This window comes from Pelobates fuscus, chromosome 1 (genome assembly GCF_036172605.1).
Source record: "Pelobates fuscus isolate aPelFus1 chromosome 1, aPelFus1.pri, whole genome shotgun sequence".
Classification (NCBI taxonomy): Eukaryota; Metazoa; Chordata; class Amphibia; order Anura; family Pelobatidae; genus Pelobates; species Pelobates fuscus.
The window spans coordinates 293,842,708-293,857,077 of NC_086317.1; the positions used below are offsets into that span (position 1 = coordinate 293,842,708).

Below are 14,370 nucleotides of genomic sequence, written 5' to 3' on the forward strand. Positions count from 1 at the left end.
GTACCAGGTTCCAACTCGTTTCTACCAATTCTGAGCTGATGACACTGTTGGACATCTTCTGATTGCAAAGGGAAGTAAGTATAATGTTTCTTTCACATGCTGCATTAAGTTTCCTTGGCCGACCATTGCATCTACAATCCTCAATATTGCCTTTCTCTTTGTACTGTTTCATAAGTGCTTTGGCAGTACTTCTGGAAAACCTGACTGCCTTGAAGAGGCCTTGATTTAGCACTATAACTACTGTATGTCTTGCCATAGTGTATGACTTTTGATATTAGACAGTTTTTAGCAAAAACACCTAGTTAGCACAGTTTGGCTATTCCTCACCCAGTTTTTTTTTTTTATTCTTTATTTTTCAAAGTGCAGAGTTGATTACACAAGACAAGGTTGGTGAATGACATAACAAGCGTTGTGCTCGCAAAAGACAAGATGTGCTGCACTTTTTTTTGTAGTAGTAGAAACAGTAACAAGGTTAATTAACGTTATTATCAAAATATGCATATAACAGGACATTGCTTATAAACTGACAGGTATTATCTGATATGCATAAGTGTGATATACTTTTGTAGCTAGTCTATACATGCTTGGTTAAGTAGTCGTTGGATTTCAGGCTATGCATAGTAACAATTTCAATTCGCTTATTAAAATTTGACCACCAGGGGACAGCAGAGCGCCGGGTATACATGTACTCTCCGACCTTGTAGATACTTTCTGTAGCGGGAGGAGATTCTGCTGTAAGAGGCACGCGTTAATATTAAAAAGTGGGGGTGCTAATTTAAGAGGTACATTATAATCTACTATAACTTTAGGTATAGCTGGTTAGCAGCCGCTTGATCATTCCTGTAGCTGTGCTAAGTCGGTAAGTGTCCTTTGCGATGTTCAAGTTCCTTCTGATTATAGCTGATTATTTCAGTGTTTGGGGGCTTGTCAGCCAGGAGTGGAGTAGAGCTTATTCTCCATGTTCGTTGTTCCCCTGTATTCAGGCAGGGTCAGAGTCAGAGTGTTCTCATACTGGTGAGCTGGGCTAGCTTGTGGAGTATACACCTTGTAAATCCTGTCTTCTGGCTGCTGTCGGCGTGGGGTGTTCTGAACTGCTCCGATCGGCAAACGACGCCCAGCCGTTGCTCTGGTGCTTCCTCCTCTCTTCTCCGTCTCAGTATTAGCACGGCGGCCATCTTGATTTTAACCATGCGGTCCCCGGTCGGTCTTACTACCGCGTAGATGCTCTGAATGGTCGCTGCGTCCCCGGTGGGATCCGGGATAACCCCCCCGGCCCACAGGGTGGGGGAACAGGGCCCTCAGCCGGCGCGCAAGAGGTCCTGCCGGACTAAGCACGGGAGACCGGCCGCTTCTCCCGCCAGAGCCTCACAGCAGGACGCAGTCCCATCCGCCCACCTGACCGTGTCGCCGGCAGATCGGGAGCTGATAGTTCCCCCGAGGATTGCTGGTCGGGTCCCCTTTGCCCTCTCACAACAGCTGAGGGTTTTTGCAGATGATGAGGGGTGATTTTATGCCGGTTATTGAAAGTTTATCAGGGAGCCGAGGTGCTCCACGTCCGTCCAGCTTGGCGGTCAGGCCCCGCCCCCCCCCCCCCACCCACCCAGTTTTTATCCTACCACACAGCTGTTTCAGGTTCGCTCAATGATTGTATTTTGATCTACATTACCACTTGTTTGGTACAATTGTTTAATCATGCACCTGTTTGTATGCCTACAAAATCATTGACTTTGTGAAAATGTACTTAGTAGTATGATATTGAAAGGCAAGGTGTATATATATATATATATATATATATATATATTTTAGATATATAATTGTAATAGATATACAGTGTAGATTATAGTATTATTATTATCGCCATTTATACAGCGCCAGCAGATTCCGTAGCACTATGCAATATTATAAGAGGGGGGGGGATTTAACTATAAATAGGACAATTACAAAAAACTTACAGGAACGATAGGTTGAAGAGGACCCTGCTCAAACGAGCCTACAGACTATAGGAGCTGGGGTATAAAACACAATACACTTTGCGTACACACACACATACATATATATATATATATATATATATATATAAAAAAAGAAAAAGAGACCTTGCACTCCAACTTACTTGATTGTAGACCCGGTGCTAGATTGCACTAAATAGATATAGCCAAAGAAAATCAGCACTCCCAGGATTTGTATCAAAAAATGAAAATAAGTCTTTATTCCAACGGTCAACGTTTCAGTTCCGCTAGGGAACTTTCATCAGGACAGAATACCAGGGTATTCTGTCCTGATGAAAGTTCCCTAGCGGAACTGAAACGTTGACCGTTGGAATAAAGACTTATTTTCATTTTTTGATACAAATCCTGGGAGTGCTGATTTTCTTTGGCTATATATATATATATATATATATATATATAGAGAGAGAGAGAGAGAGAGAGAGAGATTTTGTTCTGTTCACTCACTTTGTATTTTGATAACTTTTCAAACTTAATGCTTTTAAAAATAGAAAACTTAAGGGAACACTATAGTCACCTAAATTACTTTAGCTAAATAAAGCAGTTTTAGTTTATAGATCATTCCCTGCAATTTCACTGCTCAATTCACTGTCATTTAGGACTTAAATCACTTTGTTTCTGTTTATGCAGCCCTAGCCGCACCTCCCCTGGCTATGATTGACAGAACCTGCATGAAAAAAAAACTGGTTTCACTTTCAAACAGATGTAATTTACCTTAAATAATTGTATCTCAATCTCTAAATTGAACTTTAATCACATACAGGAGGCTCTTGCAGGGTCTAGCAAGCTAATAACATAGCAGGGGATAAGAAAATTAAACAGAACTTGCAATAAAGAAAGCCTAAATAGGGCTCTCTTTACAGGAAGTGTTTATGGAAGGCTGTGCAAGTCACATGCAGGGAGGTGTGACTAGGGTTCATAAACAAAGGGATTTAACTCCTAAATGGCAGAGGATTGAGCAGTGAGGCTGCAGGGGCATGTTCTATACACCAAAACTGCTTCATTAAGCTAAAGTTGTTCAGGTGACTATAGTGTCCCTTTAATAGTTCTTACTGTGCAATATATACATATACATATATATATATATATATATATATATATATATATATATATATATATATATATACATACATACATACATACATACATACAATTATTAATTTTATTTACCGGGAAACCAGATTTTTTTCAGTCTCTTGACAAAGAAGAGAAACCTCTTGATTCAGTGTAGGAAACTGGCTATTCTTTGGTATCGGAGACAGCGGCTTATTGCGACTGTGATGAGATGATGAAATATAGGAACCATCATGATCTGTTACTAGAAAGAAAGAAAAAAAAGAATCACAGTTCCAGGTCATTTAGCTAATATATCTGGAAATTTATTTTGCAAATAGGTATATGTATAATAAATAAATACCTTCTGAGGAAATATGTTCTTTTTTGTTTATAGTTTGGAAAACATTGGCTTTAGGTGTTGAAGACAGTCGCCGAGAAGATACTTTTGAAACAAGTGGTGTCCTCTCACACTCAGTAGTTACTAACTCTTCGCACCTCTGTGTTTTCAGTCTGTTTAGAAGGATATGCTGTTGAGGAGTCAGGTTGTCACCTACAAAATTCACCTTTTGATGAGATGCAGTAGAGACATTATTTAAGAATCCTCTTCTTGGTTGAGCACTAGACTGAGTCATGCTTTCCACCTCAGCAGCATAGATGAGTCTGTCCTTGTAGTTACGGTAAGCCTCCTCCAAATACTCTGCATCTTTTTCAAGCTCTTTGATTTTGGCCTTTGTGTTGGCTACAAACTCGAGATCTGAATCTGGAGAGCTGCTGCGAGTTCTTGCGGCATAGCAATAATGTGAATTAGAGGTACCACCAGCTTCAAAGGCATTAAATACTAGATGGCTTTTCAGTGGATCTTTATCAATGTAAATATAAGGAGGCCCAGTCCTGCTGGTTGTGAAGCCTTGCACAGAGCGATCGACAAAAGATGGTTTGGGGTTGCGATACACTTCCTTTTCAAAAGCTGCACGTGAAATAGAAACACACAAGTAGAAACTATTAAGAAACACAATCATTTAGTACACTGATATATACATATTTGTTTCTAAGCGATGATCTCAAAAGCAATACCAGACATAAAGTGAAAAGATCTTCATAATCTAAAATCAAATCATTCTATACAGGTAAACACTGAAACTGCAAGGTATAACGACAACAACTAGTTCATTATTACAAATGTCATTCTGCTCATATTTCCCCAATGTTTAAAAAAAAAAAAAAAAAAAATACCACCACCTTAACAATCTGTTTTAATAAAAATAAATTAAATTAACTTTAAGCACAAAATAACTTTACTTCCATTAAGCAGCTTTGGTGTATAGATCATGCCCCGGCAGTCTCACTGCTGAATTCTCTGCAATTTAGCCAACATGTAAAAATAGTTTCATTTTCAATCAGACGTGACTGCACTGAGTGTTTACCTGAGAAGTTTTTCTATCTTTTACTCTGTTAATTTGACATTTAACCAAACACTGAACACTCCTATAGGCTCATAACAGAGCAGGAAATTATAAATTATAAATTACACAGATTGTGCAACAAAGGAAGATTAAACATTGCATCTCTCTTTACAGGAAATATGTAGGAAGACTGGGTAAGTCACATGCAGAGACTGTGGCTAGGTCTGCATAAGCAAAGTGATTTAACTCTTAAATGGTAGAGAACTGAGCAGTGAGACTGCAGGGACATAATCAATATCTTCACAAACTTTACAAATCTATTTTGGTGATACCACTAATAAATTGACAAACTTTTTGATACCTGTACTCTTATTTTACATAACTATAATGGACTGAATATGACACATGTCACAATTCACAAATATGTTATCCAGAGTGGTTTGATGAAATGTGAGCCAGGGTATTTTGTTTCTTTATTTACCCAGGCAGCAATTTAAAAGCAATGTATATTAGAGTACAATTGTGATACTAGCTGCATCTATGTGTCCAGCCTATTTAAAAATGTCCTGATCACAGAGTTATAAAAAAAAAAATAATGGACCGGTTATGGATATACAGTAAGGTTATACTGAACTCCATATAGTTTCCCTTCCATTTACTAATGGCAACTTTGTAGACTGCGTAAGGTATTCAATTCACATACACCGTATATTCATTTACTGGTTTTTGGTGAGTTAATACATTAAACAATTGCAAATGTGTAGCCACCCCACTACAAGGAACAATACACATTCAGGTAACTGATTTTTTTTGTTACAGACAAGTCTCTCAAGTATAGTTGTACAGCAAGTATCTAACAATCTGCATCAAGTGACATTTCAGCTACACGGTGCTTAAGGTATATTTCACATTGCTTTAATTTGCTATATTGAACAAGTGCTTGGCTTTACAACTGCTTTTCTCCATATATTATCCTTTATCTGCCACTTTCTGGATATGGATATTATTATAATGCATTCTTATTTTTTTGTCTCTCAAGAATAGTCTCTCAAGTAAAGCAGTTGATGCATTAATACTGAACAGCACTAATAACGCACATATTTTTGTAATTTTGTGGAGTCTCACATAAGTATTTTGAAGTTGATCAAATTCTTAGTAAATCGAATTATTCCTAATAATATATATATATTTTTCTAATTCAATTCATAGCTGGTTCAGCAAATTAATTACACACACACATCCAGTTTATTTATGATTTCACAGATGGGCCAACAGAAACAGAACAGAAAATTTTATGAAATAACAAGAAAAAACAAATCTAACCTTGTCGTGTATGCCGCAGCTGAAATTCCAGCTGTTCTACTTCAGCATTTAATCGCCTTGCAGAATCCTCACTGCCTAGTAACTGCATCTTTAGTTCTGTATACCGCTCAACCTGTACAGCAGTGTGATAAAGGAAATAGCAAACCATATAAGCAGATGTTCTGGCAGAGCCCTAATAGTTTCCCCCTAAACTTTTCTCCATGTCTGTAGGGGAAAAAAACTGTTAATGGTATCGTTCATCCAGCTCCATAAAACACAGTCATTCCATATTTTTTTGAAAGACCACATATCCTTGGGGTGAATTGCTCACAGCAATGACTAGCTTCTTATCAATTTATATGGCTCCGTGACGAAAGAGCAAATTTGTCCAGGACTGGATATAGGGTCCATTTATTTTTATGAGGAAAACACTGCATGTGTGTCTTGGAGCATCAGAGATATGCATGTACAGTGCTTCTACCATTAGCTCCAGTAGAGGCCAAGTAACAGACTTTTATAGGATGAAGTGGACATCAAGGAATGAGCTGTGCATTGCCTTTATTGTACATGACTTCAATAAAATCAATTAAACCAATATTAATAACGCAACAATTTCATTATTTTTGTAATGTTTAAAGGGACATTATAGTCACCAGAAGCACTACAGCTGAATGTAGTAGTTATGGTGTCTATGGCATGTTCTTTTCAGAGAACAGTGGTGGCTAGTTACACCTCTAGAGGCTTTCGCTCAAACAGCCACTAGAGGTGCTTCCTAGATCAGTGCTGCACAGTGTGCAGCGCTGGCATTCAGCATCTCCATGCTCTGCATGGAGGTGCTAAACGCTCCCCATAGAGACACATTAATTTAATGCATCTCTATAAGAAGATGCTGATTGGTGCAGTGTGGCATTTTTTGCGCGTGCGCAATAGCCTCCCAGTATTCTCCTATGAGAAAGCATTGGAACTGATTATCTCAGTCACTGAGACGGGGCCAGTTGCAGCGCGGCACAGGAAAAAAGGTGAGCAAAATCACCTTTAATTTCTGGAGAGATTATATCTCTAATCACCAAAACCAATACACCTTAATGTGTAGTATTGGTGTTTTTAGCAATGTAAAGTTGGATTAGACAAATGGCATTGTTTACTTTTTGCCCCCAATATTCCTCTACTAGCCTTTACAAGTTCAATTTCAGAAAGTTCAACATGCATCATTATTATCCTCCTATATTGCAGGGATACAATTGGTACAGTGAGATGACTGCTGTGCATCCAATGCTTCTCTTTGAAGAAGCAACAAATTGGGCAGGAAAGCTTCTTAATAAAGATTTCACAGAAGGCGGGGCAACTGTCGTGAGGAGACCTTGCCGTGATGGGTAAAAGGAGAGTTTCACTTTTTCTAAAACTGCCCTGAAAGACTATAATGTTACAAATACATATGCATTTTTAACATCATATAATTCCTTTAATTAGGTGAGTTGAGAAGGAACGTCCTAGGGTTGAAATAAACAAAACATTTAAAACATTGTAAACATCTACTATAACACATTGATACCTTTTTATATACCGGTACATATTTTATTTGAAAATGACAATGGTCCAACGACATCATGCCTTTCACAATTTTATTTTAGCTCTGATAATGCCCCGACATATATATATATATATGGAATAGTTTTTCAATGAAAAGAGCTGTAAAGAGGAAGAATAACGCTTAATAGACAGAAACATAGAATATGCTTTACTAGTGTAATTTACTAGAGTGTGAATTGTCTGAAATTCAAAGTGAATTGCACGTTTAAGGTCAAAGTAGCCATAGCCAAACTAAAAGCAAGGCTGACTGGGAATTGTTTTAAAATTCTACATTTACTATGAATGCCCAACAATTCTCATTCAAGTAAATAACCCTAATAGTGTTTTAGGTGAATAATACCCCAAAGAATATCATCAAATGTTTTTTAACCAGAAAGAAAACATTTAGCTTTACTAGATTCAAGTACATTCAGGGATCTATTTATTATGTCGCAACTTAATGAGACTGATTCTAATAACATAGTAACTCAGAAGAATGAGATTATAAAAATAATTATTTGTAATATATTCTTTTAGTTCTCCTGAGTTATTTTTTTATTCATTGCCTTCTTGGGATGAGTGTGATGACTTAATTTATCCTGTAACATCCACAAGGAGGTGCCAAGTGTGCAACTCCATATTTTGTACAAATGTCAGAAGGATAAATGCTGAGCTGGCTTTGAAGGAATCAACTCTACTATTCTGACATACCGCACTCTCTGGTTCCAACTCATTCTATAAGGGGAATCCTCAGCCAGTTTAGCAGGTGTCCTTGCCATCGGAATGGATTCAGAAGTTAACAGATACACTGAGCACATGATTTTAGTTGCATGTTGTGCAGTAAGTGTTATGCCAGCATTTTGTCAAATTCTGTGAACATTTATTTCTTACAGAAACCCAAATATTAAGCAGTGTTACACTCACCTCTGTTTGTAGTTGCCTTTCCAATAGTTCCCTTCTCATTTTGAACTCATCCTGCTCCTGCTTCCTGGCATTCTCCAAAATTTTAAATTCTTCCTGGAGAGCAGCATATTCGACAGCAGGCTTTATAGCTCCTAGGGTGGAAATACCCATATGTGCTCAATTGATATATTCTTATCAATAAGTACAATATAAAACAATACCATATATGAAGAATAATGTGGAATGTATCATAATTGTTCATTAAAGTGAACCCATCATCCAAAAATGTGTGGCTAGCTATAGAGAACATACACATTGTGCCAAGACAATTCCAGTACATCAATAAATTAAATAACACACTTACCTGGCATTTCTTCACATCTGTTCAGGGAGATACCATTATATCCCACAATGCTATTTGCTAAATCTCACAATTCTAGGTTCATTGCTCCACAAACAGTATATACTGGGACAAAGCCACATGCATTATGGGATATGATAGAATCTTTTTGACTATCACCAACATAGAAACATGAGCCACTACAATCTTCAATATGAAACAGACAATGTTTTAGTAATACTAAAAGATACTCACTGTCTCTGAGAAGTTGATTTTCCTTGCGAACCTCTTCAAGTTGTTCTTTGAGTGACTTGCTTTGTGCCTGAAGCTCTGCCTTTTCTTGAATTACTAAAGGATAGTCTATGGTTTCCCTCAGCTTCTCAGTCAGTTGGTGATTCTGCTTTGTTAACAGAGAGAGCTGAACATTCAGCGCATTTACTTCTGTCTGAAAGTACAAAATATCAATGAACATTCAAACAGATATACCTGATGATAAATTCTATTTAAAAAAAAATGCCATTTGCTGATCCCGGGGAGACCAGTAGCAACTAAAATCAGACAGACAGAGATGGTTATTCAATAAACCAGAAATTAAATAGGGGTTTGATAGTATTAGGCAATATAAAGCAGGCCTGGACAAACTGACTGAGGTTTTTTTTAAATTCACATACTTTGGCCTATAATTTAAATTTTTGCTTGCAAGCACCAATGGCCGTTCATGCAACAGTATTTTGAAGATGACTGTAGTTAAGAGATTGCTTACTTCACACTGAATCAAATACTTTTGTTTTCCTTTTCCAATTCTTACAATTTAGCCTAATTTGGATATGGGGCTTTGGAATAAATACTGATTTCCAAGCGGTCCATTTCCTATGTTTGAGGCGCATGGTTTGTATTTCTCATGGGAAGCATAATACACAGACAGCACAGATAATGCTTTGAATTACATTCTAAACGGTCTGCTTTAGCAAATAAATAATTATTACATCTGTTTTACTGCACTGCTTTCCTCCACATATGAAAACAGGGCCTATCAATGTAGTGTAACTGGCTTCCAAACACTAATATTGACTGCATGTGCAGCTGTAGTAAGGAGATCAAAGACAAATCTGTCATATTATTTTCAAATTAATTCTTCCTACACCTAGTAGTCTAATTCCTGTTAAAGATGGTTCCTGTCACTGCAATTGTTTGTCTAAATAATCTGGAAGTGGTTCAGGTGAAATTGACCTTGTAGCTATTGATAAATTAGATTTTATTTTCTTGATGTCTGCAGATGTGCATATTCTGTGCAAGAAATGCTAAGCAACGTAATGACCTTTGTGGAAAATTGAAAAGTAGATTTTTACAACACTGTCAGTACAAGTACTACGTTTAAATGTTGTAAACAAAACTACTGAATTACCAATAACTGTGTGTAAAGTATAGATAAAATGTGTGCTTGAACAAATATACCGTACCAAAATCGCGTACTTTTCCTCACTTTAAGTGGAATAAATATATCAGAAAAATGTAAAGGGTTTAATCGCACTATTGCAAATTACCATATACATAAAAGGTATTAACAAACTAATTTGTTTTATTGGGTACACAATATTTTTCCTACACCCTTTCTACTTTAGAAATTGAAGTTTTACGTAAGCTCTTTTATTTTCTTCCAGATTGAACATGCATACCATTCAGTTTATCTGATTCTGTATTGACATTTATACCTAATTTGCCTTTATGCTTTTATGTCAGTAAGTACTTTGCTGCCGCACATAGTTTGCAATGAGAAAATATACCCTATTCCAATTGGCATGCAACGTACAAGCTGGATGTGGGTTAACAGGTAACATAATGCAGGATTCATTTTAATTTGCAGGTCAGCTCTAGGACGATTCCAGAGATTATGTAAAAAAACATTTTACCAAGCCAATGGGTCAGGTTATGCCGACATGCAGATTTCTGTAAAACTTGATATGACTAAATAGATTCGTGTTTATGTGGTTGGGTGATAGGTTTACACTTGCTGGGTTTATGTTGGTTGTGTCCTGTATGTTTTGGAAAGGAGAATGTGAACTATGGAAAAGTGCTTTACTGAGACGATCCCTCCCTGTTTATGTTAAAATTAATTTGTAAATTCCCTTACCTCCAGCTCCCGTGTGTGTGACACAGCTTTCTCCACCTCTTGTTTCTTCATGTTTAATATAATGGCTTCTTCACGTAAGTGGGCAGCTTCCTCTGATATGGCACACAAACGGAAAACACACATTTAGTAACAGGATTTAAATGGAGGCATGTACATCCAGCTGTTACCAGATTTTCTGTGTGGTATCTCACCACGCCCTACTAAAGAGTCTACATAACAACACAACACACATTTAATAACAGTTTTTGTATACATTCTATCTCCCCCTCCCTCCTCTCTCCCCGGCTATTGATACATCCATAGATTGATATATAGCATTTTCATTTATTAGCCTCATTTTACAAATATGTACATACCATTGCAAGCATGTTACTTCAAAATGACAACAACAACAGCAGTAAAAGGTAGAACAGGTAATACTTTAAAAAGGTATGGATGGCTAGGTCAGGATTTAAATGGAGGCATGTACATCCAGCTGTTACCAGATGTTCTGTGTGGTATCTCACCACGCCCTACTAAAGAGTCTACATAACAATAACTGTAGTAAGGGACACTCCAGGACTATGGGAGAAATGGGATGGGCTTTAAGGAAATACATTTTTATTGACACATTTGCAAATAATGGAGCTATTATTATGTAGAGGTAAAATATTATAATATATTAAGGAATAACCTATTTTTTCATGAGTAGACTTTATAGATCGAATGAATGTCTTCGTGATAAAAAAGCATTTGCTAACAATCTTTGTGTGTGAACTATGCTCATTTAGAAACAGAGAAGCAGAATTAATTCTGATGGTGGTCACAGAGCCAGGAAAAGCAAAGGAAAATTATGCAAAGCCAACATTAAGTATTCATTTTCCCAGATCTTTGCACAATTTTGCTGCCTGTAATATATTCCAGAGTAATAGCTGGGAAATTTGACCAGCTGATGAAAACTTGTTGTCTGTCTACCAAACCACCTACCTAACATCTCGGAGACAAGCACACATTCTCCTCAAATGTGTGCATGTTTATAATGTGTAACATTAGACATGAACACTGCTGAGTTTCAGAATTAAACATTTCTAGATTATATTCTGTGTCTGTTGGCAATCAGTGTGGCTTAGTACTCCATGGAAATAATGGCATTGTAAACACACATATTACAAATTCGTTGGTTGATTAGTTAATTAGTTAACCCTTAGTTAGTCCAACATCACTCTCTGGTTGCAATAGCAACCAACTTGTAGAAATAATATAAACAATTCAAGTGTTAAGTTGCCAAGTATTGCAAGACAAAATTATTAAACTCAGAAAAAATAGTTACATGTGAAAAACCACCCGACTATTGATGAAATGTATTAAACTTGATATTTATTTACTCATGATATGTCCCCGAGTTCGATTCAATTCTATCTCTGAGTTCAATTAAGATGTCCTTGAGCTCCACATATCGCAACCCCTTATTGAATAACATCTGCTGGTGGCCAGTGCATTGAGCAGGTATACCATAAATGAATACTGCACTCACAATAAACCAGAACAAGTCACTGCTGTCATCAATCCTTGTGCTATGCTGTGAGGTTTGATTGCCCTCCCCCCTCTAATTATTTGCCTGGGTCTGTGGAAAATAATCAGGGTTATACGTATCTAATCTTCAAACCAGCTACAGTAAGAAATGTGTTAGTGGCTTGCAAATTGTTGGATGACAAGATTTGATATTTTAGAAGTGGGTTAACGTACATGTGGCTGTAAAAGATACTATAATATTAATTTAAACAGAAACCTGTTCCCTGGACAGAGAAAGAAGTATGTTGGCTGATGTTAACTTGCCTGAGTTTAAATTCTAGTCTCAGGGAGCATTACTTAAAGGGACACTCTAGGCACCATAACAACCTCATCGGAATTAAGTTGCTTTGGTGCAAGGAGGTCAATGGACACTGATTTACTTCACAGAGCTAAACCATTAACGAACAATTTAACCCCACATTATTGACTCCAACACCCGTCGACCCTTTTCTCACAAAATTCCTTTGCCGTTCCGAGGCTTGAATTAGTAGTTCCCCTTTCAGAAAATGGAGTGAGAAATGTACTTATTTTTCTCACGCTTTGTGACCTCTCATATCCACAGGTTTCAGTCCAAGGTTTTCTGATTCAAGCCTCAGACTGCAAAGTTCATTGGGAGAATTAACGAGCGACGGATTAAAGAATTTGAGGTTAAACTATTTGTTAATGATGTAGCCCCTTCAGGTAAGCCGGCGACCAGAGACCTCCTTTGCACAAAAAAACTTAATTCTGATCACATTGTTATTGTGCTCATGGTGTTTCTTTAATCTAATACTCTAGGAATCTGTGGAAGTTTGTTGTTGAAGTCTAAACTGGTGGATATAAGTTACCATTACCACATGCACAATATAGTTTGATTGCCAATATTTGGGGATGACAACTGTACATGAGGCATAATATAGGTTTTTGTAGACTTCCCCTACTACAAGATGTTTTGAAAGACAACAGCCTCTCTAAACGAAAATAAATATAAGGATATGGATGTGTCATGGCTACTTAGATGCCATCTTCCCAATAACAGAGCCTGTACCACTATTTTTGTACCATTAGGATATTATTTGGATTTAGATTTTTTTCAGTCAGCTGACAGAGAGACAAAGCACAGCAACTTCAGAGAGAGAACCAAACACCACCAACAGAAAAAAAAAAGAGTTAAATGCCGAGTCAAGAGAGAGAGCGACAGCTGGGACAGTTAGAACCCTGGCACAATCACATGTCCTGTTCATGCAAGCATCCAGCACACCACCAAGAACACAAATCCCCCTCTCTCTCTGTGAGACTATGCTTATCATAATAATGAAATAATAACAGTAAGGGTTTAACATAACAATAAAACCATAACAATCAGTAGTCTGAGTTGTCACAGATGGGATGCTTGTTTTGTCAATCTTTGCTTATTGAATGGCAGATGCATGTTACTTAACAATATTGCTAAGACAACTAGTTATACCATGCTTTTAGAAATAGTAAACACAATTATACAAGAGAATGAACAAAAACAAACAAAACTGTATATAAAGTAATACAGCAGAGTCTTAGTACAAAATCCACTGGGCAACATTCTAAGTGTTAGAAATGTAGCAAAACGAAGGAGTAAGAACCATGGTATCAGAAACCAGATACTTAACCATCCAAACATTTCTGCTCTGCCCTGATGCATACAGAGATCTGCCACAAAACAGGGAAAAACTGTAAACTTGTATACAGGTGTACCTGCCAAGTTAATCCCAGGTTTGTATGTGAGCTTCACAACATGTCTACTAGAATGTCAAGTCCAGTTGCTGGATAGTGTCCCTGGAAAAAGCCAAAATAGAGATGTATGATGTTATGGAGAAGCAAGTGTAAGGATATAAGGTCACCTTGCAGTCCTAAACTCACTTGGCAGTTGTATCTTGTCAGGCCTGGATCTAAGTCGCACTCCCTGTCTCTGACATCCGGTAATGAAAACTCAAGAATGCGACAACAACTTTACCCAGAAAGTGAAACATGGTCAATCGAATACTCAGAGAATGTCCCCATAATGCAACAGAGGCTTCCCACACCACATAGTCTCCTTCTGCTTAGACTTCACATGCAATTTTGTGCTGTGGTAGTGTTGGTACTCACTCCTGT

The 14,370-nt window shown here is 37.3% G+C and overlaps 1 protein-coding gene across 1 annotated transcript in view; it reads right to left on the reverse strand.

The window, feature by feature from the left end:
• The window catches only part of OFD1 (OFD1 centriole and centriolar satellite protein), an 85,467-nt gene that overhangs the window by 23,819 nt on the left and 47,278 nt on the right, over nucleotides 1-14,370 (reverse strand). The window contains exons 12-17 of the mRNA XM_063457742.1: nucleotides 10,711-10,802; nucleotides 8,835-9,024; nucleotides 8,261-8,391; nucleotides 5,789-5,900; nucleotides 3,424-4,029; nucleotides 3,177-3,324 (exon numbers count right to left, since the gene is read on the reverse strand). Coding sequence (XP_063313812.1) covers nucleotides 3,177-3,324; nucleotides 3,424-4,029; nucleotides 5,789-5,900; nucleotides 8,261-8,391; nucleotides 8,835-9,024; nucleotides 10,711-10,802 — 1,279 coding nt within the window. The remainder of the gene's footprint in view (nucleotides 1-3,176; nucleotides 3,325-3,423; nucleotides 4,030-5,788; nucleotides 5,901-8,260; nucleotides 8,392-8,834; nucleotides 9,025-10,710; nucleotides 10,803-14,370) is intronic.